At 37.9% G+C, this 22,683-nt stretch overlaps 1 protein-coding gene across 1 annotated transcript in view; it reads right to left on the bottom strand.

Annotated features, from left to right (window-relative positions):
- The window catches only part of CHD7 (chromodomain helicase DNA binding protein 7), a 188,602-nt gene that overhangs the window by 66,925 nt on the left and 98,994 nt on the right, over window positions 1-22,683 (bottom strand). The window contains exons 3-5 of the mRNA XM_025394664.1: window positions 19,534-19,964; window positions 5,542-5,683; window positions 408-545 (exon numbers count right to left, since the gene is read on the bottom strand). Of these exons, the coding sequence (XP_025250449.1) occupies window positions 408-545; window positions 5,542-5,683; window positions 19,534-19,964 (711 nt within the window). The remainder of the gene's footprint in view (window positions 1-407; window positions 546-5,541; window positions 5,684-19,533; window positions 19,965-22,683) is intronic.

Genomic DNA, 22,683 nt, shown 5'->3' with positions numbered 1-22,683 from the left:
TGGGTACTACAAGGCAGTAATTTCATAAAGGGGTTCTCACAGTGCCTAACAGCAGGAGACAAGCTTGAGTGGTTTATTAAAGTCCCAGAAGCCACAGCACTGAATTCTCAGAGGTATATTCAGCCTCCTTATATTTTAACTCTGGCTCTTCCTCAGCATAGACCATTAATTCTCCAAAATTGTGTCAAATTACATATCACAGGCTTATATAAAAATAAATTGCAGTGAACAGGGCTTTTTAAAAGATACTGCTAAACAACGTATTTCCCATAGCACATTATCCAACATTAGGTGGATGTTCCCTTGCTGAAAGTACAAAGCTTCCACTGCACTTCTCAGATTGCAGCAATGAAATTTCCAGTCCATCTTTAAAATGCATCCATAAATCCCACAAATCTGGCACTAACCTGCTGTTCTGACTGCGAGGTGTTGGAGGGGGAATCCCTCCCAGCAGCATCTGCATCATCTGCCTCCTCATCGGAAATCTTGAACTCCAGGTCTTCAGTGTAGCGCTTTCTCTTCACCTGTCTGCTGGACCGTCTCTTCTAAAACAAAAACCCAACACAGTGGCCTTGAACTTAATGATTAAAAAGAAAAATGCTCTTTATAATGGCACCGAGTGGAAGGATGAATTTTTAAAAAATTAATTTTAAGGAAAAGGTGATAATGTTAATCCTATAAATGATGTGAAAAGATCACAGTGGTAACAAATAAAATAGAAATGGGTGGAAATCTGGAGTCAGACGCCTGGAACAGCTGTAGCCCTGCCACTCCCAGCTACGTGCCCTTCAACTGGGAAAATGGAAATAACAACAAATCTGGTTCCTCATTCAGTCAGTATGTCCATCAAAAGTGGCAGCAATACTGGAGCTGGCTAATGAATCTACAGGGGTTCATTATACTATTCCTTCTACCTTTGTACATTTTAACATTTTTCCCATATAAAAAGTCCAAAAAAAATCAGTGCATTAGAAGATAATCTGTAAATTATAAAGTTCTATACAAATATTGTTATAATGCTATCCAAGGTACCCAAAACATTTCAGGCCATTTTCAATGAAAGGTTTTTGTATTTTAATCTTGATCCTAAAAGAAATACTCTGAAAATTTCTGAAGAGATGAAGGGTTAAATGGCAAAATTCATAATGAATGACTATGAAAAGTAATTTTACTTTTAAATATATGTTTTTAGCATAGTGGTTAAAATTAAAAAGATTGGTAACAGCCAGTATTAGCAGGATTACTGGCAAACTGGGTATTCTCACAATCCTGTGGTCAAAATGCAACCCATACAGTCCTTGCAGGACAATGTGGTCCTATCCATCAAAACTTACACACACAGACTCTTTGACTCACTACCTTCACTTCCAGGAAGTTTGGGAATATCTGCAAGATAAACTGTAAAATAAAAAGAAAAACAAGCCACATAACAAGAAGTAGCTTAAGATTCTATTTAAGATAAATAAAAAATGTTATCTATTTAGATGTGTGCACCTCATTGATATATTAACTTCTTAAGACAAAAAGACTGCATATCTTGTTTACTTCTCTATGCCTCAATGAGTATTTGCTAAAAAAATGAATGTATATGTATATGGCTTTAAACAAAGGAATCTGAAAAAACACACAACAGACTATTAATAGTTATAAAGATGGGGAAAGAAGCAAATGGAGCAGAACAAGAGGTTCTGAACTCTTTGTTCATAATAATTCTATACTATTTAACTGTTTTGTCAAATAATTCATTTTGCAAGCTAATTAAAAATAAGGAGAAATAACCTTTTTATTGATATATGTATGTGAAATCTAAATTTGAAAATGACACATGTAAAATTTTAAGCTGCTAATGAATTCAAGAATATTACAACCTATGGAATGAGTTTGCAAAGCACACAGAAGAAATAAAAATATTGAGGAAAATTTTTATACAAAATTTTTTCTAAGAATTATGAAATAAAACTTTTTAAAGAGTCTGATGAATGCTAAAGTTGAGACAGTAAGGAAGAGAGAGGCAAAACATACATTGTGCGCACCTAAAGCAAGACAGGCACTACCAACTCTCAAGTCAGGATGAACACAATCCCAGTACTTTTCCCCAAAGAGTGGTACTGATTGATTTAAATCTTATTAAGTTTGTGTTCTCCCTGCTCTTAAAAAGGGATTTGAGACAGTTCACAATATGAACTTGGTATAATATGACCATCAAATAGATTGTTAGAGACTGTTAGCTACAAGCCATACACAGCTGTGGCCACAGAGGTGCAAAGTACTTTTCTGACGTGAGACCACTCTAGAAAAACTTTATTAAGAGACTTCCCTGTGGCTTACACGGAGGGAGTAGTGACATGGGCCAGAGGTTCCTCCTGGGACCCTCCTCTACAGGACAAAGCTTTGGCACTGCCCAAATCAACCCCAGGTGGAGGCAATAGAGATTTCAGCAGAGTCTTTTGCCATCTGCAATCCTTCCCCATATCTCAGGTGGCAATTTGATCTTGTAAGTCCTAGAACGAAGAGCTCTTGTTTGAACTGGCCTCGACTCTTACCATGTGACTCTTATCATGTGACCTTGGACAAGTAATTTTGTGGATGACTCCTGGTCTGTAGAATGCGGTTAATGACAGTAACTACCTCATATGAATACTGTGAAGATCACATAAGGGAATTCATTCAAAGCTTTTAGAACAGTACATGGTAAATAATGTGAGACGTAATTAGTAGGACTAAAGTTATCATTAATCAGCCCCAGCTTTCCAAAGAAAAATGGCCCAGTTACCTTGTACAGCTTCCCTTTTCTTTCCAAAGCTGACCTACTTACTCCTGCTCTCATGCCCACTTTACCATTCCTCACTTCTGGACCACCAATTTCTTCAAGATATAAAAGGCCATTATCAAGAACAATTTTAATACTGCAAAATTTAGCATATGCTGTATTTCATTTGATATGTCAATTTAACTCAATTTAAATGGATTCATTTATATTTCCATGTTTACACCATTCCAGTAAGAAGGAATGGGCTCCTAGTGATCTGCCTGCAGATGTTTCATCAGGTTTCCCTGCTTAAGGCCCCACTGTCACAGTGTTGTGCCATATAAGTAACTGGATAGGGTTTAAGACAAATCCACTTTATGCTAAATCCTACCCTGACGTTAAAGAAGGGTTCCATCCAGTGCAATAAGACAGAGTGCTTTCTTCTTTTTAAACAGAAATTTATGAGTTGGTAAGTATAACTTTTAAAATATAAGTTCCTCCTCATATCAACTTTGTGATATAAATCTGGGCAATAGTGATGGAGTTAGTTAGCAGTGGATACAAGGTCACTTCATATGTAAAAACACCCCAAAATACAATTATAACTCAATTTTATACAAATTTTTAAATGTTACATGGCTTCTCTAGTTTTAAAATAATAATTGATCTTACATTTACTTTGAGTATCAAGGTTCCTTTCACAATTCCCCAATGTAAAATTAAATTATCTAATACACAATGTTTCTATTGTGATCTGGTAAACTATTATTATCTGAAAGATTTTTGCGAATCAAAATGAAATATAAGAACTGTCTTTAAACCATAATTCAAAACTTTTGAATTGACACTAAAATAATAGATCGACTTTTTAAACTCAGATTGCTTTAGAAAAGATACTTAAAACAGGTATAACAAATAGAACATTTAAATGCTTCCATGACCTCACTGTTGAAGTAACTTGTGACACAATTTTGAGTTAGTTAAAATTATATGACATGGACCTTAGTAAATCAATCACAAAACTCAAGAATTTTAATGCTAAGCCCTTCATGCATGTGTTACAGGAAGAAATATAATAAACAACAAGTCAGCATCACTTCCTGTGTCAGACATATTAAGAAAGCACAACTTTCAAAGTCAGATCTTGTGTGGTTGCTTATATTAGCTATTGAACACGTAACAGTTAGGCCCTAGTCAATTAGAAAGGTTACACCAATGTTCACTTGAATTGATTAGCAGTTTTCCATATTTGAAATGCAGCAGGAAAAAACAAAAAAAACCCTAAAGCTAGTATTTCATAAGGTCCATGTGAGTCTGAATTAATATAAACACACTTTTAAAAAAACAATAGCAGTATTTGTGAAAGAACAACAGAATTTCCTCTACTGACGTAAACAAATTCTTAATGTTGTCCAAATACTATTAACATAAAGGTCCTACTTTAAGCAAACATAAATCAGGAGAAAATATCCTTAAGGATAAAAAAAAAACACCTCAAAATCATTAAAACATTTGATTCGGTAAGACCAGATCCCAGTAAAAAAATAAAAATCATTAAAACGCTTTAGTTGTAAAACAGCCTACGCAATTAAAAAATGATATCTACTTACCTTCCCAGTATCTTTCCATTGATGTATAAAATAAAATCACAAAATAACCCACACTGCCAAAAGTATCACTATGTTAGTTACACAACCAAACCAAACCAAACCAAAACGCATTCATTCACTCCATCTCTCTCTCTCTCCCTCCCTTTCAGGTCCAGCTTAAGGCTATTCTGTGAAGTTAAAGATATCAGGGAGTTCTACTCTAACAAACAAAAAGCCAAACCCAAAAATATCTGAAATTCTTTGGAATAGAGCTGCACACTACAAATAGTTTGTTTCTGACTGGTGAGGGTACAGGTGGAAAGTCCTGAGTGTGTACTAAACGATAAGAAAAAGTCCAGTAAGCTTCTAGAGGCTGGCTTCCTCCTGCAGGACAACTCTTCAGGAACTGCTCCTTGGCAAGTTAGATGTCATTCACATAAGTTACATTCCCAGCCATCCCAGTGGACTACACTGGCATGCTTCCAGGGAACCTAACAAGGAAATAATTTTTAACTGTCACGTGTAAGGGTCCTTCTCAGTCCAATCAGTGAAGGCAATATGCTTCACACACAAGAACCTACATTCCTCACGTTTACTTCAGGGTTAGCCTTTCAACTCATTCCTATAAAACTCTCCTAATGTCGGGAGAATATTCTGCAGAGTTGCCATTTGGAAAGTCACTGGCTTGTTCTTAGAAATTTAGTATTACATGAGTTACATTACATGAATATATCTCAACTTTGACTGTCAGATGTCAGAAACTTTAGACAAGCTACTACAAACTATATCTTGATTTTTAATTCTGCAAAATTAAAAAAAGTGACAATCAACCAAACTTTAGAGAAATTTTAAAATGTGAATGAAGTTTTATATGAGCCTGTATATTCACAAAATGTTCAACAATATGTTAACAATAACATAGACAGCAAAATATACATTTACAGAAATAAATGAAGAATCTCTGCCTTATTAATTATAGAATCAAAGATAGCAAAATCAAGCCACTCTCGTCAGGAGTGTAATATCTTGTTCCACGCCCGCTCCCCCTCCCCACATCACTATGGAGATAATGTTCCAGACTACAATAAAGACATCTCAAAAGCATCTCTATAACAAGATAGCAGAGGTCTTGTGTACTTCATACATGGCTAAAGTTACCTATGTTAAATGACCAAGGCTCGGGGATCACAATAATTATATTACCTGAACACCTGGGTCCTCGTCTTCTTCAGGAGGAGGAGATGGTGGGGGTGTTTTGTCTAAGTCTGAATTTTCAGAACCTTCTGTTTTTCCCTTGTTGACCTTTTTCTTCAAAGCACTTGCTTCTGAGTCAGGTTTCTTATTACTAGAATTCAAAGTGGATCACTTAGTGTTCACTTTTAATGTGTCTCTGCATGTCTCTTATATTTCCCACATTAATATCCCAAAAGTATCAATGACAATTGTTAAGTTCATACATATTGGCTATTTACAGTTAAATGCAACTTCCAATTAAGTTTTCCTGGCAAAACTCCATATTAATGACTTTTAGCAAATATATGACCTAATTAAAAATAAATTGCATGCAAAAACTTATACCACACATAGTATATTTGTGCAAAATGCCCCCCAGAACATCAAGCCATAATAAAAAATCAGATTAAGAAGTAGTTTTGCTATCAAGTTTTTAAGGTACACAACACTTTTTTAATTGTCATGAAAAATGATATCATGATCATCTCTTTGTATCTTTTGTGGATAGTTTTACACACTTATTTAAGTACTCTTTCGACCAGTACTAGAAGGTATCCTCTTTTATACCATCCAGTTACATTTTTGTTCAACTTATAATCTTTTAGAATATAATCAAAATATATAGCAATTTCCTGTTGTACATAATTTTAGTTAGTGTTGTGTTCTTAATTAAATATAAGCTTTATTTTGGTGCTATATGTTTTTTGAGATAATCACAATTAGCCCTTTTTTTGAAAGATAGTTCTCTGAAAAATAAAAATACAGTAAAGCAACCCTAATAAAGTGCATGTTTCATAGTATGCTGCTGACAAATGTTAGCAGAATTTGAATATCATATAAGACAAAGGACATAAACTTTAAGAAAAAAAATGTTTTAAGTTTGCCATTACCTCTAGAACCTTTACCTGATTTTCTTTCAGAATGTATATTTAGTGTTACCTTCCATTTCTATTTCCAAATCAGCTCCAATTTTTTTTTTTTTTTTTTTGAGACGGAGTTTCGCTTTTGTTGCCCAGGTTAGAGTGCAATGGCACGATCTTGGCTCACTGCAACTTCCACCTCCCGGGTTCAAGCGATTCTCCTACCTCAGCCTCTCAAGCAGCCTGGATTACAGGCATGCACCACCACGCCCAGCTAATTTTGTATTTTTAGTAGAGATGGGCTTTCACCATGTTGGTCAGACTGGTCTTGAACTCCTGACCTCAGGTGATCCACCTGCCTTGGCCTCCCAAAGTGCTGAGATTACAGGCCTGAGTCACTGCGCCTGGCCATCAGCTCCAAATTTTCTAACACCAATTACTATTTGTTATCCAACACTGAAAATAATCCAACCTCAGTAATGATATTTTTCAAAAATATTTCTAGGGAGCCTCAAATTCCAATAAATTGTGAAAAACAAAAGCTGTATTTCAAAAACCTTCAAAAAGTTTATTTATTGAAATGTGTAAGTTCTTAGGAAAATGTGCTGACACAATGCATTAAACAGCATGTTTTTACCATCGGCTACTACAAAAGGAAGAAGCCAAGATATCTATAAGGCTTTCAGAATAAAGCATATGTCATGTAAAATATTTCAAAAGTATTGTTAATAAAGTACCCATCACACACCTAAAATGGATTTTTTCAACTAAATAAAATATCTGATCATCTTAAATTAGTTATTCTTAATACTCAGAGTTTTATTTTATTTTGTTAACATTTTAGCATAGCAAATAGCTACATAAGAAAATAGCAATTCAAGATTATAGCAAATGGCAGTTAAGTTTAAAAAGCTATTTTTATTTAAAAGAAAAGAAAAAGGAAATGCTCTAAAAACTTTGTCTTCAAAAGATCCACAGAAAGCATAATATTTTTAAAATTTAAAAAAAAAAAATCCATACAACCGTTCCTCATCCAACTGTCCTAGTGTTTACGCTACACATGGACAGAAGTCTCCCCTACTATGAGGTTCCATTTCCAGCATTTATTTCCGCTCTAACTGCCACAAATTATACAATACTACAGCTGAACACTGGGCCCCTTTCCTTTCATCTGCACGCCAAGAGCAATCAGATTACCCTGGTAACCAGCGGTCACATGACCAGCACCTGCTCTTTTGGCTGGATGCCACTGACTAAAGCCATCTGCTTCCCTCAATCAGCTTTCAAACATTCTCAACACCTGCGCTGCAGTGTTTTGTGGTTTCTTTTATCAAATCAGTGCAAAACTGCTTCCAAAACTTTACATATTTCTCAAATTTGTTTAAATCAGAGGTAGGCCTGTCAAAGAGTTGAACCACTGCCAGGTAAAGTGAGTTGGCAGCTCATGCTTTTCACGGTGACCTCTCTATACCAGAGTGAAGTACACGGTTTAATTTAGAGGGCTGCCGGGCCCTGCATGCATGGTCCTACAGGAGTAAAAGGCTTACTATCTGGAAACCGACCAGAGCCCAGGTTTGAAGAAACATCAATTTGCTGAAGGAGAGAAGTGCTAATGATTTTCCGTCTGCCCTTCCAAAGAATGAACTGTATGGAACCTCCAAGATAGCTGAAAGTCAGAGAGGCCCTCTCCAAATGTTTAGACAAAAAGCCTACAGCCAAGGGAAGCACTTATCCCAGATCTGAGTATGGAAAGATTTCTAAACTCATCAGACCTTGCACTACTCATGTTGTTAAGGGACAGCTAAGCATTTCCATGCATCAATATACAAATCAAAGAACACTCTAGGAAAAAAAAGCAACAAAATCTTCAGTGTCCACCCTACAACATTACCATCAAGGACAAAATTAAGTTATGTAAATTAAATTGCCTTTGCTACTATTCTGCAATAAGCTAATTGTGATTTTCAACTAAGTGTTGTATTAAAACTGCTTTGCCCAAAAATATCCAAGTCAAGATTTTTCTTTTAACAAACAAAGGTAATCTAGAATGGTGGATATGAGCATTGACTTGAGTCAAGACAAACCTTAGTTCCAGTTCGAACTGTCATTTATAGGCTGTGACCATGGATAAGTTACTTAATTTGAGCCTCAGTTTCCTCATCTGTAAAATAAGGTTAATATTTATACAGTCTTCCAAGATTTATTATGAGGTTTAAATGAGAAAATGGCACAGACAGTTAACATCCACACCCATGTGAAAAACAAGCAGCTGAGTCTGGGAAGTATTCTCTGGTCATGGCTCAGACCCATTTGGGCCCATTCAGCTGCAGAGACTTACAGACAGGACCCCACCTTCACCAAGGATGACTTCATTCAAGCAACATACATAGAAGGAAGAGCCTTCATCAATATTACTACGCAGTTGCTAAAAGAACATGCAAGCAAACAGACCCACAATGCACTCCTCCCCATGCCCATGACCACTGCTTTAGTTCAGACATATATCATTTCCCGCCCAGGCTATTAATCACAACAGCTCCCCACTGCCTCATCACCCTCATGCCCCACTTGCAGGGCTATACAACATCAGACTGGTGGAGAAAGGACAGAGAGTCCACATGCATAGTTATCGTTTATATCTGTAAGCGTAAAAACTAGTCTTTTATAACATCAAATCCAAAACACAGACATATATTCCTCTTCCAAATTACAATAGAAGCTGGAATTATAAAAACGGCCAGTGTTCTAGGTAGGGGGGATGAGAATGTCTTTAAGAAGTAACATCACTTAAACCAACATTGCAATATTGAAGATAAGGCCACTCTGCTGCCTGAGGCAGATACAGAACCATAAGACTCCTCTAACAGCTGCAGTGATGGCTACTCATGGGCCTAGCTCAGGCCGACAGCCACGTGGCAGCCCGTGAGTGGGAAGAATAACTAGGCCATGTGCAGGGAACACCTGTAAATTCCATCCCTGAATGGCACCAGCCCAGAAGAAATCAGGTCTGCCCTCATTCCTCTCCTAAACCTGCTGTGCCTTCTGCATTTCCCACCTCAGCATCATGGTAATGCCACCAAAACATCACCTGAAAACTCATATCAAGTCACCAGAGTAACCAGCTGAAATGCAAATCTGACTGGGGCATTCCTCTGCTTCAAACCTCTACATATAATGTCTGAGATTCTCCATATGGGGGTACCAGACCCTTTGCCTCTTATGCTTCCAGGCATACACAACTATTCTCCAAAACACACATGTATCTCTTCTACCTATACTTTTATCCCAATCTACTCATCTGCAAGACTCAGCATAGACACCACTCATTTCAGGAAGCATTTTCTAATCACCACGGTCTGGATCAGATATGATCTCCTCACTCCACCCTGGATGGTGTCACATGATGTACCCCATACAAAGGATATGTAAAATACACACAAGTTGGTGGTAACATTACTGCAATGTATTAAAATCAAAGTACTATATGTGTGTCTTTCTCCAACTATCATGTAAGCTCAAGCAGAGAAGGAACTGTGTCTTACTATGTTTGTATTTCTAGAGCCTACCCTGGTAGGTTACTTATAATTGTTAACTGGTCTAGTTACAACAGTACAAGTAATAGCAATAACAACAGCGGAAACATACATAGCCCTGGGTATGTACCAGGCACTACTCTAAATATTTTTCTCATTAACTCATATAAGAACTCCCCACATAGCACCTACCTTGATGAAACACCTATAAAGCTCAGTAAAATCAGGCTAAAGTTTAAAAACATAGAGTGAAACCTAGCATTTTTAAAAAAACCAATAGAAAAGAATACCATCTATATACCTTGCCTTCATACTCACAAACTTCTTTTGTGATCCTTATCTCACATCATTACTGATAATGACCAAAAAGCAGGCCACCCCTCCTGAGGCTAGAGGTTGAGACACAGAGCCATCCACTCATGAAGCTAGAGAGACATGGAGCCATCCACTCACGAGGCCAGAGAGATGTGGAGTCATCCACTCACGAGGCTAGAGAGACGTGGAGCCATCCTCTCCTGAGGCTAGAGAGATGCAGAGCCATCCACTTGTGAGGCTAGAGAGACTCGGAGCCATCTATTTGTGAGGCTAGAGAGACGCGGAACCATTCACTCATGAGGCTACAGAGACGTAGAGCCATCCACTTGTGAGGCTAAAGAGACACGGAGCCATCCACTCCTGAGGCTAGAGACTAACACACAGAGCCATCCACTCATGAGGCAAGACAATGAGATATACAGCCATCTACTCATTTTAGACAAGCCCTTGTAATCAGATGGAGAACATTTTCTGAGGATGCTGCTGGAGGTTCGAAGGGCCACTGTTCCTCCTCCAGCCTTACTTACATTTCACATTTCATCACGAGAGCTGGGTTACACTGGTAGGTAGTTGGATGTGCTCAGGGTCCATAGCTAAGCGACCAACGTCTTAAGTTCTGCAGTCACCCCCAATGGCACCAAAGCATACACCAACTTAATGCAAACTTTTAGAAGCAGGCATTAGAAGAACACAAACTTTATATTCAGAGAGCAGTATTTGTCGCATGGAGAGACAGTCTAGGCAATCTACCTTTATGCAAGGAGTCATGTTCAGCTTACAACTGTAAGTCCATAAGGACGGCCTAGTCATATTACCTGAAATGGGGTTGGATGGATTCAGTATAGACAACTAATTCCTTCTGTTGGCTTTCTAAACAAAGCTTGATACAAAGGGCCATAGCTCACTGGAAAGCCAGGTAGCTGCCCTGATTTATTACAAAATAGAACGCAGTTAAACACTGATTAGTGTCAGCCTAATGATCTAAGTCCTGAATAGAAAGAAAACTCGAAAAAGAACCAGATTGTGGACCCAAATGTGATGAGAATATGGTCAGCTAATGAGAATGTTTGGAAAATGGGAAGGAGTTCTCAATCAGTCCCTTCAGATGGGATAAGTTAGTGAAGTTTCTCACCATATTAGGAAAACTTAACCTTAAGGCTTAGGTCATGAGGATTAATCAGGTTTGTTTTCAGAGACTCAAGCTTCTCCAAAATGTTACATTATAATCTTTTTGAAGAGTGAAAGGTATTAAAGCATATTCTTACACTTTATATCCTGAAAAGGCTTTGAATAAAGAAATGAACCTAATGGATAAGAAGTAAAAGAGATGTTTTTGTGGCATGGGATGCCGCACAGAATGTGATGCAGGGTGTTTGTGGCAAAATACAACTCTAAAATGATCTGAGCTGCCACACTAAAATACACAGCTAGATGTTAGAGGCCAAGGGCTCAATGCTGGCAGAGGAGAGTATCTAGCCTCTCAACTTAAGAGCAGAGGATTTCCTTTAAGCCCTGTCTACTATTCGGTAAGTTTTTTTAGACAATGAAAAAGAAAATTAAAAGACAAAAAGGCAAACTAAAAAAAGATAAAGTGTGAAGTTCTAAAAAGCCAATTAAAGCAGCATAAAATCTGGTACATCATAGAGTAAAATCAACCCCACAAAATAAAAATCTTAAAGAAAGTCCTAACACTAAAATTTAATAGCTAAACTAGAATGTAATAAAATGTAGACGACAGAATAAACTAATGAGGAAGGGGACAAATCAAACTCTGAATGACAGATAATAAACCCAGAGGTCAAAAACTTCACACCAAGACATCCAGCATCCTTTTGGCGAAGGCCCCAGTAGTGCTCAGTGCGCTGCCCAGATGTCTGCAATTCTGCACCCAGCAGCCTGAGGCACCCTCGGTTCTCAGGCGCCAGACCTGGCACCCACATGCTTCACTCCAAGCAGGTGCCTCGCCACCCTCAACTCCTAAACCCCAGCCACAAATTATTTACCCTACTCTTCTAGTTGAAAAAGAAAGAGGAAAGCCGTTAGCAAGAAAGGAAGAGGGAAGAATTCTGTTTTACTTACGGACAACAAATGTACAAGTTCAATGAAGAATTAATAAATGTCTTAAGTTCTTTAAAATTAGTCACCAGCTGGGTACAGTGGCTCAAGCATGTAAACCCAGCACTTTGGGAAGCCAAGGCAGGTGGACCGTTTGAGGCCAGGAGTTGGAGACCAGCCTGGGTAACACGACAAAACCTCATCTCTATAAAAAAATACAAAAAAAAAAAGTCTCTGTAGGTCTGGATCTGAAAGAATCAAAAAATAAAAATAAAAAAAAAAGAGAGACTGAGGTGGGAGGTGGGAGGAGGGAGGACTGCTTGAGCCCAGGAGGCTGAGGCTGCAGTGAGCTGAGACTGTGTTACTGCACGTTGGCCTAGATGACAGAGCAAGACCCTGTCTCAAAAACAAACAAACAAACAAACAAACAAAAAAAAGTCACCTGGGGCTGGGTGCAGTGATTCACACCTGTAATCCCAGCACTTTGGGAGACCGAGGCAGGCAGATCACTTGAGGACAGGCATTTGAGACCAGCCTGGCCAACACGGTGAAACCCCAACTCTACTAAAAATACAAAAATTAGCAGGGCGTGGTGGTGCACCCCTGTAGTCCCAAACTACTAGGGAGGCTGAGGCAGTAGAATCGCTTGAACCCGAGGTTGCAGCGAGCCCAGATCACACCACTGCCCTCCAGCCTGGGCAACAGAGCGATTCCGTTTCAAAAAAAACAAAAAAAACAAAAAAAAAAAAAAAAAGAAAAAGAAAAGAAAAGAAAAGAAAGAAAATCTATAAGAGTTACCAAGTTTTATGGATTAAATTCAGATCTGCCAGAAGTAACATGGAAAAGAAGTCTAGTTAGCTAATGAGCTATCTGATCATAGAAGCTTAACACCGACATTAACACTTTGGCTACGTGGCATCATCTGGCATTATAATGGAAGCCAAACTCCCACGAAATTATATTGTTCCTATAGAAGTCAGGGCTACAAATAAAATTAGTATTCTAATGGAAATTTAAGGGTGTTGTCTTACTTTAAAAAAAAAAAGTGCCTTTTTTCTTGATTCACACTCTCCATTTCCTAGACATAACATAAAGAATTAAACCAATTAGACACTACAAAACTGATGCAAAAAGTAGGCCCTTCAATGGCCTTTTATCATAGTGTATCTTTCCAAGTGCCAAACTATAGGGCACACATTTGACTACCTGTGCCACATTTTAAGATGCCACTCTTATTCATGCACAGCAATCCTATGAAGTAGGAAGGGGGACTCTGGCAGTCAAAACCCCCTCCCTAGATTCATCATTATGGTCCCTAATCTGCCAGGGAGGCTAACACAACAAATGAGCCATGCTGCCCACCCACATTTCAATCAGGTACCACAGATGAGATGAGACTTCGGCAGATTAAATAAATGGTAAAAACAACAAAGAAGAAACTACCATCATCCAGCCCAACAGGAGAAACCAAACTCCCACAAAATTATATTATTCCTATACAAGTCAGGGCTACACATAAAATTAGTATTCTATGGAAGTTTAAGGGTGTGGTCTAACTTAAAAACAACAACAACAAAAAAGAACAGTGTCTTTTTTCTTGATTTGCACTCTCCATTTCCTACGTAACGTCTGAAAGCTGTCACACAGACTTCTACATAAAGGTGGCTGAAGTGAGGGCTGGCATTTCAGATGACTGATGCTCTGCACAGTGGCTCTGCACAAGTACCAGAAGACTCAAAGGGGCCTTCGTCCAGGCAGAAGACAACTAACATAAAGATCTTCACATATCAGATGCAAACTGCATTTGTACAGAATTTCATTTTTCAAAAGCACTTCATTTTCACATACATAGACTTATTTAAATAAAAGATAAAATCAGCCTATGATTCCTTCTGCTCTTTACCTGCCAGCCCTAACATCATAACCACATGTACTGTATGGTAACATACACTCCACCTGAAAACTCCACTTAGGACTTTCAAGGAATGTGCCTCCAGAAAAATCTCCCTTTAATATCCCACTGTGGCTCATGGCCTCCTCACATCTGAACTTCCATTTGATAGGTGCAGTGGGAGTTGAAAGTGGGATCTACACCACCTTCTTCCATGTAAACCAAAGTGGCAACAAGGCCACTGCTTTGGAGTCCACTGCAGTTCTCTGGATGGGCAAAAACAAATTTCCAGCAGGCCCAATGTAGCCCACCCTGCATCTGGCACAGACAATGAGTTGGCAAACTTGCTTTCAAAGTCAGTATTATTAGGCATTCTCTTCCCTTGATGGATATGAACTGAACCACACATGTCAAAGGCACCGGGCTCTGTACTAAAAGCGGCTGATGACTCTCTCACCCTGCTTACTCAGCCAGTTTAAGATGAAATCAAAAAGAGGAAGGGCCACAGTGGGGCCACTGAGGCTGGCTGGCAAAAGGAAGGCCTTGAGGTGGTTACCCTAAAGGAAAGAAGGATTCGGGATTTAAAAGATCCTATGGTCCTTTTGTTGAAGAAAAGACAGCCTTTGTGACAGCACGAAAGGGAGCACGAGCTTGGATTTAATGAACCAGAGACTGGGTAGGACAGGTCGGGAGACAGAGCCACACTATGTTCATGGGCACCAACACTGAAAGGGCTCAAAGATTCATTTATCATCACACATGTAAGAAATCTCTACCCTCTTCCACAGGCACAGGGTGCAAAACATTTAGTTCTGTCTTTTCAAATGTCCAATGTCTTGCATCAAGAGTAAATCATAGCATGTGAGTAAAATAAAGAATAAAAAAAATCATCAGGACAGCTACAAAAAAAAAAAAAAAAAAAAAAAAAGCAAAGAAAGGCTGAGGGTTTAATTTACTTTATTACCCATGTACCTGACGGGAAGACATCTGTCTAGATTTTTGTACTTACTAGCAAAATTAGCATAATGGGTTACTTTTGTGCCTAATCTCTATTAAGAAATTTCATATATACAAGAGTACAGCATAAAATATGTATTAGTTTATAAAAACACACCACCATTGGACTTGGTGGCTGAATAAAAGTATTTCTCAGGTAAACGTTGCTACTCTCTAAGCTCATAACTGAGAAAGCAATATTTGAAAAGCTAAGTTCCTCCGAGAAAGCTGCTACATAAATACTATTACTATTAATGATAATGATAGTATGATTTGCAAAAAGCTCCCTCACATGTTTCTGGTACTGTATGTGCTTTTTTTTTTTAAAATAAGAGTAGTATGTAAAAACAATACTTCACTCTTAATTGAAAAGTAACATTTTAGTTTTCTACTAAGTTTAATTCTAGGGACAGAGTACAGAACAAGGAACGAAAGGGATTCCTAGAAACTGCAGTAGCAGCAAGTCTGTGTTGTTTCATTTAACTTCAGCTTCAGTAGTCAAGTCACAATCTTTGGCCAAGTTCCCTTCTTTCTGTACATTCAAAGAATCTTTATATAGCTAAATGGACCATTAAATCCTTCAAGAGTCATTCAAAGGAAGCACTTCCTCTAAATTCTTTCTCATCGCACAAGGCACATGCATGCACAACAGAAAATGCATTGAAAAGGATGCAAATCCTCATATTCTAGCTCCATGAATCCTTCCATATGCAAAACGGCATCCTCTCCAACCCACAAATGGTTTCGCTGTTATTTTCAATATTAACAACCAATATTTGAAAGCTGTAAGGACAACTGGGGAGAGCATTAGAAAAATCGACAGAAAAAATGTATATTTAACATAAAACGGGAAAGGGAAAAAAGATACGGCCAGAATAGAGAAGAGGAATGTGGCCCATTTTTCTCATCAAGGTTTTACATGTCTTTTTCTGTGATGCTGAACTCTTTTCCTGTTTCACCACCACTCTATGTAACAGTTTCTGGGCAGATTCTTTTAGGTCCTCCTGCAGAGGAAAGACATGTATGATCATATTTCAGTAGTCAAAAAGGCCAGTTCTCTGGCAATGGTCACAAATTCAAGCTTCTGCCATTTTACAGAACAAGATGGGGTGCCAGGCAGTGAGGAGACATGCAAGGAAAATCAGCCCCTGACAACAGCCAGCCTTCACATGTCTTTTACCATGGTGAGTGTTAAGTGATGCAGACCAAGCTCTCTCCCTGACAGTGACACAGCACAGAGAAAGCTAGCCCACCCTCGGGCCGCTTCCTTTACCTCCCGCTCAAAGAACAGCACACTTGTTTGTATAACACAGCAATGATATGGCATACAGGGCTGCAGAGTAAAGATGTGAGCAGTTCTGTGCTAAATGTTTCATTTCAGTTCTGTTTATTCCCTCTATTTTAGCTCTCTGTAGGAAAATTATTTTCTGTATAAACAAATTCATCAAGTTAACTTATTCAAGGATGGAAATAACTGGTATCACATAACATTTTGCAAAACAAAATTGCCACTGTTGTATTCCAGTGCTTAAAAGCAAACTGCTACGGCAATTCAAATCCAGTACTAACATAACCCAAACCCCCTATTACCTTCATCACTGCATATTCAATTTACATAATTATTCTACTATGCTATTCAGAATTTACATGTAGTTGTATGCACTCTAGTTATCCTTGCTCCAGGGATGCTGTTTCCTTTCTACACTTAGTATAACAACACTACAACGCAACATACTCAATTTATCAGATCAAGAGAAACAATGAGGTTCAACAAAATAATGGTCTGGTTTGTTAATTTACTTAAAACCTCAATTCAAGTACCGTATGCTTGGACAGCCATCCCTGTCTGACTGTCAACAACAGGGAAGTTCAGGAATGTCCTTACCACACTTCACTGTAAATCAGTAGTGGCCCTATAAGTGATCAAGTAACCAGGGCCAACAGAGGTGCCACCAACACTCTTTATGCCCCGCTCCCCAGTGTAGCATCCTAAGTCTTTGGGCCACACTGCAGCAGCTCCCGTTTAACCTGTAAATCCACAGGCTCATCAGATGTGTTCCATCCAATTATTTTCACACCACTTAGGGTAAAATAACTGTTGCCTATAGCAGGCATTGACTGAGACTATTAGTCAAAAGCGGCAAGAGTGCGGACGGTATTAGACACTTTTTCAGAGAAAATACACCCTTTTCTTCCTACCAAAAGCTTGTGATTCTAGTGCAAAGCCAATACTCAGATTCAGCAATGCCAAGCACTTACTCTGCACAGACTCTGATTCATACTTCAGAGTGGATAGCAAGCCTATGAGGCTTGCACTGAACATTTCTCTAGTGGATAAACACAGGGTCTGTATCAGCACCAAGAAGACATGGCATGCCTGGGACTAACTAGATTTGGTGCTCCAACTTTCAAACAGTTTCTTACAGTTGTTAGGAAAATGTTAACAAATTTCCTTGTTAAATACAGCATTTTAATATCTGCCCCAAAAGACTCTACAAGAGGTAAGGGTATGTATCCTAAGTAAGTTTTTAAACATAGAGCCAGTCTGATGTAGATTCAGAACTTGAAAGGATATACTTGGAAATTCGTAACAATATCCAATACAGAGTGTTATTTTCTTTTTTTAATCCATTTTTACCATTAGGTGATAAATTTAAAAATTAAGATGAAAACTGGAATCAGATATATATCTTGATGCTAAGATTAATACTGATGATGTATTTCCTGAGCTCCAAAAAGCTTCTTTAGAACACAGACTCCTATGTTTTAAGTTAAAGAAAAAAGATTATAGTCTTTTTGAGATTTTTGCTTCGATTTCTTTCTCCTTGGGAGAAATAGGCTTATGCTTTCTCCTACCAAAAGCATAATACCTAGATTTAATTACTTACTTTTTAAACTACCTCACAAAGTCAAACTAAAATTTTACCCATGTCTTTCTTCCTCACTCTTATATCCCTAACGCTTAAAACAGTACGTGCAAATAATAAGCACTTAATATTTCTTAAATAAAAACAGATTTTATAATGTGTTAAGTTTAAAAACATGTTCACAAAGAGGGAAAAAAAAGTGATGGTTTTCAATTAGGAGACCACACACTGAGGCATCAAAGAAAATTCACGAGTAAATGCAAATATTAAGTTATCTGTAAGATTGAGCTACTGAATGTAATCGAGTTACTTTGGCACCATAAAAGGTATTGAGGGCAAAATTTCCTAAATGGCTATGATTCAAACTTTTAAAACATCAAATAATAATGTATTTGGAGTTGTTTAGATTATTTTTAGCAGGAAGTTGCAAGTCCAAGTTTGTCCTTTCACTTCAAGGCAACATCATTTTAGCCACAAAATTAATCTCCTCTGTTTGTGTACTTGGGCATGCACACACAGAGCAGCAATCTCAAAAAGTTCACAGGAAATGCAGAATTGACTGGTGCATACACAGGTGTGTGTTTACACGTGCACATGAGGGTATGGGGTGGGCGTGTTTTCTAATGGAGTTTGCAAACAGATTCAGATTAACCAAGGCTGACCATAGTTCCATCTGGAAACTATATTTTCTAACATGAGCCACATTCTGAAAAACAGATTCAGATGTCTGGATCTGGTTCAGAACAGTTGTAAGAAACATTCACTACAAATGAAAAAAATTAGTCTTCAATGTCTTCTCCTCTCAGCTTTTCTTACTGAATAAATATGCTTTTTGGGGGAGCAGTCAGAGAACTGATGGGGGGAGTATGGAGTGAAAGAGGGTCTTCCCTAGAACCTAAAATTCATACTACTCTTGAATTCATATCCCATGGACAAGTACTATTTGATTTCTCTTGCGCTGCTCACTAGGATTTCAACCCTGCTCCTGGAAGGCTTACTCTGCCAAGTAGAGAGAATTAACAATCCTGGTTCAACCTCTGGGAAGAAGGGCTGAAATGCTTAGTGAAATATAGTGACCTTTCTTCTATAATCCTTCCTCTCCAGTTTTATATCATCACTGAAAATGAGGTTGCTAGTCTATTCTTACAAATAATTATACTGCTAACTTCATTCCATTTGCTAAATAAGTTTTCACAAAAATATAAAAAATTGATTTTTAATTTGTATCTAGTAAGATCTGTATATCAACAGTTCACAACAATACGTCCTAACTTTCAGAATGCGTAAAAGTCTTAGCTTTTTAGTTTGGATATTAGGGAAAGAAGCTCAATGATGACAAAAATCATTGTGTCCCCTCCCACCCCTCATTTCATAGGCTGTAACTATTTGGCGCTAATTGCTGTACTCTCAATGTTTTGCAACTGTTGTTTCTGCCCACAGCCTACCTTGACTTTTTGCTGGATTTGGGTTTTGGTGTGGCAGTTTTTGCTTTCTTTTCCTTTGGCTCTTTGGGAATCTTAGGGGCTTTCGGGGTCTTGGGTTCCTTGGGCTCTTTTTTCTCCTTAGGTTCTTTCGGTTCCTTCGGATCTTTTTTTGCCTTTGACCTTTTCTTTTTCTTTTTTTCTTCTTGGGACCCATCCAGTGAGTTCCTATTTAGTTCTTGGTTATCTACCCCACCAGGGAAGTCATCTTTACCAAAACCTTTACTGGGATCCTCTGCTACAATGTGGTTGTTTTTCTTTTTCTTCTTCTTTTGTTGTGGCTGCTGTTCTATTGATGGCAGGTAATCATCACTCTTCACTAGCTGAGCATTCGGTCCACTAACCTGAGTCATATCCGGCACTGGTTTCTCTAGAAAGGGCTCCGACGGCGAATGCTAAGAGACACAAATAGCAATTGAAATTAGTTTATCATTCTTCACAGTAAAGAAAAGAACTGAAAGTTAGTGGCTGATGTTTCTGAAACTTAATCTATACTTAAGTAGAAAATATTTTTCCAACTATACAGTTGTAGAATCTATCATCTTCTCACATCCAAAAAAAAAATATGTTTCTTTAAGAGACAATCTTTTAAGTAAGAAAGTTTTAAAATAGCACTTTAGTTAATACAGTAAAAAAAATCAGTTCGGGAAGTAAAAATTAATCCAACTTAAGACACTGTCCATTTTTCAAACAGCCTATATGAAAATGGTGAATGGTAAAACAGCAGCAAAACTAAGCCACAAAGAATACATCTAAGTTGAGTTCTAGCCCCATGTGGGAATGGGAACTCAAATTAAAGGTATATAATTTAGCCATTTTTAAAATGAGCAAGTATACTGAACATTTCAAGATATTCTAGTACTGTAAAAGTCTGAAATAAAAGTGTAAACATAATATAAATCTTACACAAGTCATTTCTGGTTTAAACAACATTAAAATATCAAATTAAAACCACATACCCAAACTTGATGATTTTGGGTTGGTGAAATTTCTTGCATTGACATGAAAGGTAGAACATGCTTTTCTTAACCTCTTTAAGCTTTGTATTTCAAAATTTCACCAAGGGAGAGATAACCCAAATAAATTAATGTGACATGCCTTTGGGTGGTTCTTGACATCCACTAGGGATACACCCAGACACTATCTTAAATAGAGTTGAAAAGTAACCACATTTAGGATGGGATTCTTAGTGGTCAGCCAAGATCGGAGGAAGTGACTCCTGCACACAACAGCCTCCCTCATAGCTCACCATCCAAACCAGACCAGGGCTGCCTGGATTATCATCTATACCATAAATTATGACATCTAACGAATATTTACATTTCAACAAAATACTTGAAAATATTAAATCTACATATGTCTCTCATTTCCTGCCTTTTTCATATGCTGCTTCTGGCATGCAACACTAACTGTAATATAAACGATCTACTATGTGCCAGGCATATATGCTTTATGTCTTGGTACCATTCAATCCTCACACCAGCCCTAAGCGTTAGGTGATTCTTCTAATTTTATAGTTGAAGACACTGCCACTCTAAGATGAAGTAATTTGCCCGAGGTACAGATGTTAAGTGACAGAACTGAGACTGACATCAGAGCCAATAGTTCCAGGGTCCTCACTCCTCAGCACATGACCTACAGAAGAGGAGCAGGCAGGTGAGCCCAGGCCCACATCTCCAGAGCCTTGTGACTACTGTACATGCCAAGGCTTACTACGAGAAAAGGAGGAAGGTTAGAACTAAACATTAAAATACAGGTACTGTAAATTCAATTCCAATACATCTAATATTTATTGAGCAGCTATTTGATGCCATGCACCAAGCTACGTTATGTTTGCTAGATGTGTTAATTCCCCTGAATCTCACAACAAAAAAGTGATAATTTACCCCCATCTTTCAGAAAGGAAAAGTCCAAGAAGGTGATGTGGCCACCCCAGGTCACACAGTTAGTGACAGAGCTAAGATTTGAATCTAGTTTCCTAACTCTAGTACTTTCTGATTCTGTCCACCTCTTCCTAACATCTTCTACACAGCATCTTTCTGGGAAAGGCTCACAGGTTTCACTCAATTGCCCTGGTATAAGAGAAAGAGCCCAGAACTCTGAGTTAAGAGATTAAAATTCAAGTACAGGCCCTACCATCAGCTATATCATCTGGGAAAAAATCACTTCACCTATTTGGAGTTAGTTTCTTTTTCTGCAAAATGACGGTTTGGGGTTAGGTGATTGATAGGTGATTTTCAAAGTTTCTTCTAAAATCCCGTGGCATTAAAAAATCTTAAAGTACTTATTGCCCTTTCCTGGTCACAGCTAAGGGAGAATGAGGCTGAAAAAAGAGTAACGATACATAGGAAACACAGAGGCAAGGTCAAAGTTTGAAGAATACATAGATGTAGATCTACATGAGCAGATTTCCATGCAGGGATAACACAGCTAACTAAACACTGCCAAAATTACCCCCTGCCCCTCTATCCTTTCCTCACAAACACTCTTACACATCAACAGAGGCACTGTCCAAATTATCATTACCTAAGTATCAAGGGGACTTGATGTAACTGTTTTATATTTAGTTTGCATAAGTCAAGTTAGTTTGTACCTATTTTTTCCTAATGTAATTAAAAAGGAAAAAGCCCTATATTTTTTGCACAGGACACAGAGATCAAACTTATTTGGGACAAGCTATTTTTCAGGAAATGAAAGAAAAAGTTGTTCCTAGAAAGAGAGGAAAAGAGGAAAGTCTAAACAATGATTAAAACTTAGAATGGAGAAATAATACCAGGTATGTTTACCTTTCTTTAATCTGCATGGCATTCGCTCCAGTAACAGAACACCAGCTTCTAATGAGAGATTCCCCGGTACACCGTAATGAATTAGAAAAAGCATAAAACACGTAACACAAAAAGATTTAAAGTTTATCTACACACTTTAGCATACAAATCATGTTAGATGCTCCTTTTAGTAATAAATGAAGCCATAAATTAATAACTCAGTAAAAAATTTAATCTTGCATAAGGAGGAAAAAAGTGAAGATCAAATACAAAAAAAGTATTAATTCTATTTGATATGCAGCAGAATTATGTTTTGGTACTATCTGAAATAGGGTGAAAAAGGTGCTCA

Source organism: Theropithecus gelada, chromosome 8, assembly GCF_003255815.1.
Source record: "Theropithecus gelada isolate Dixy chromosome 8, Tgel_1.0, whole genome shotgun sequence".
NCBI classification, from domain to species: domain Eukaryota; kingdom Metazoa; phylum Chordata; class Mammalia; order Primates; family Cercopithecidae; genus Theropithecus; species Theropithecus gelada.
Note: the sequence above shows the minus strand (reverse complement) of the source record. Positions and strands in the feature narration are given on the sequence as shown.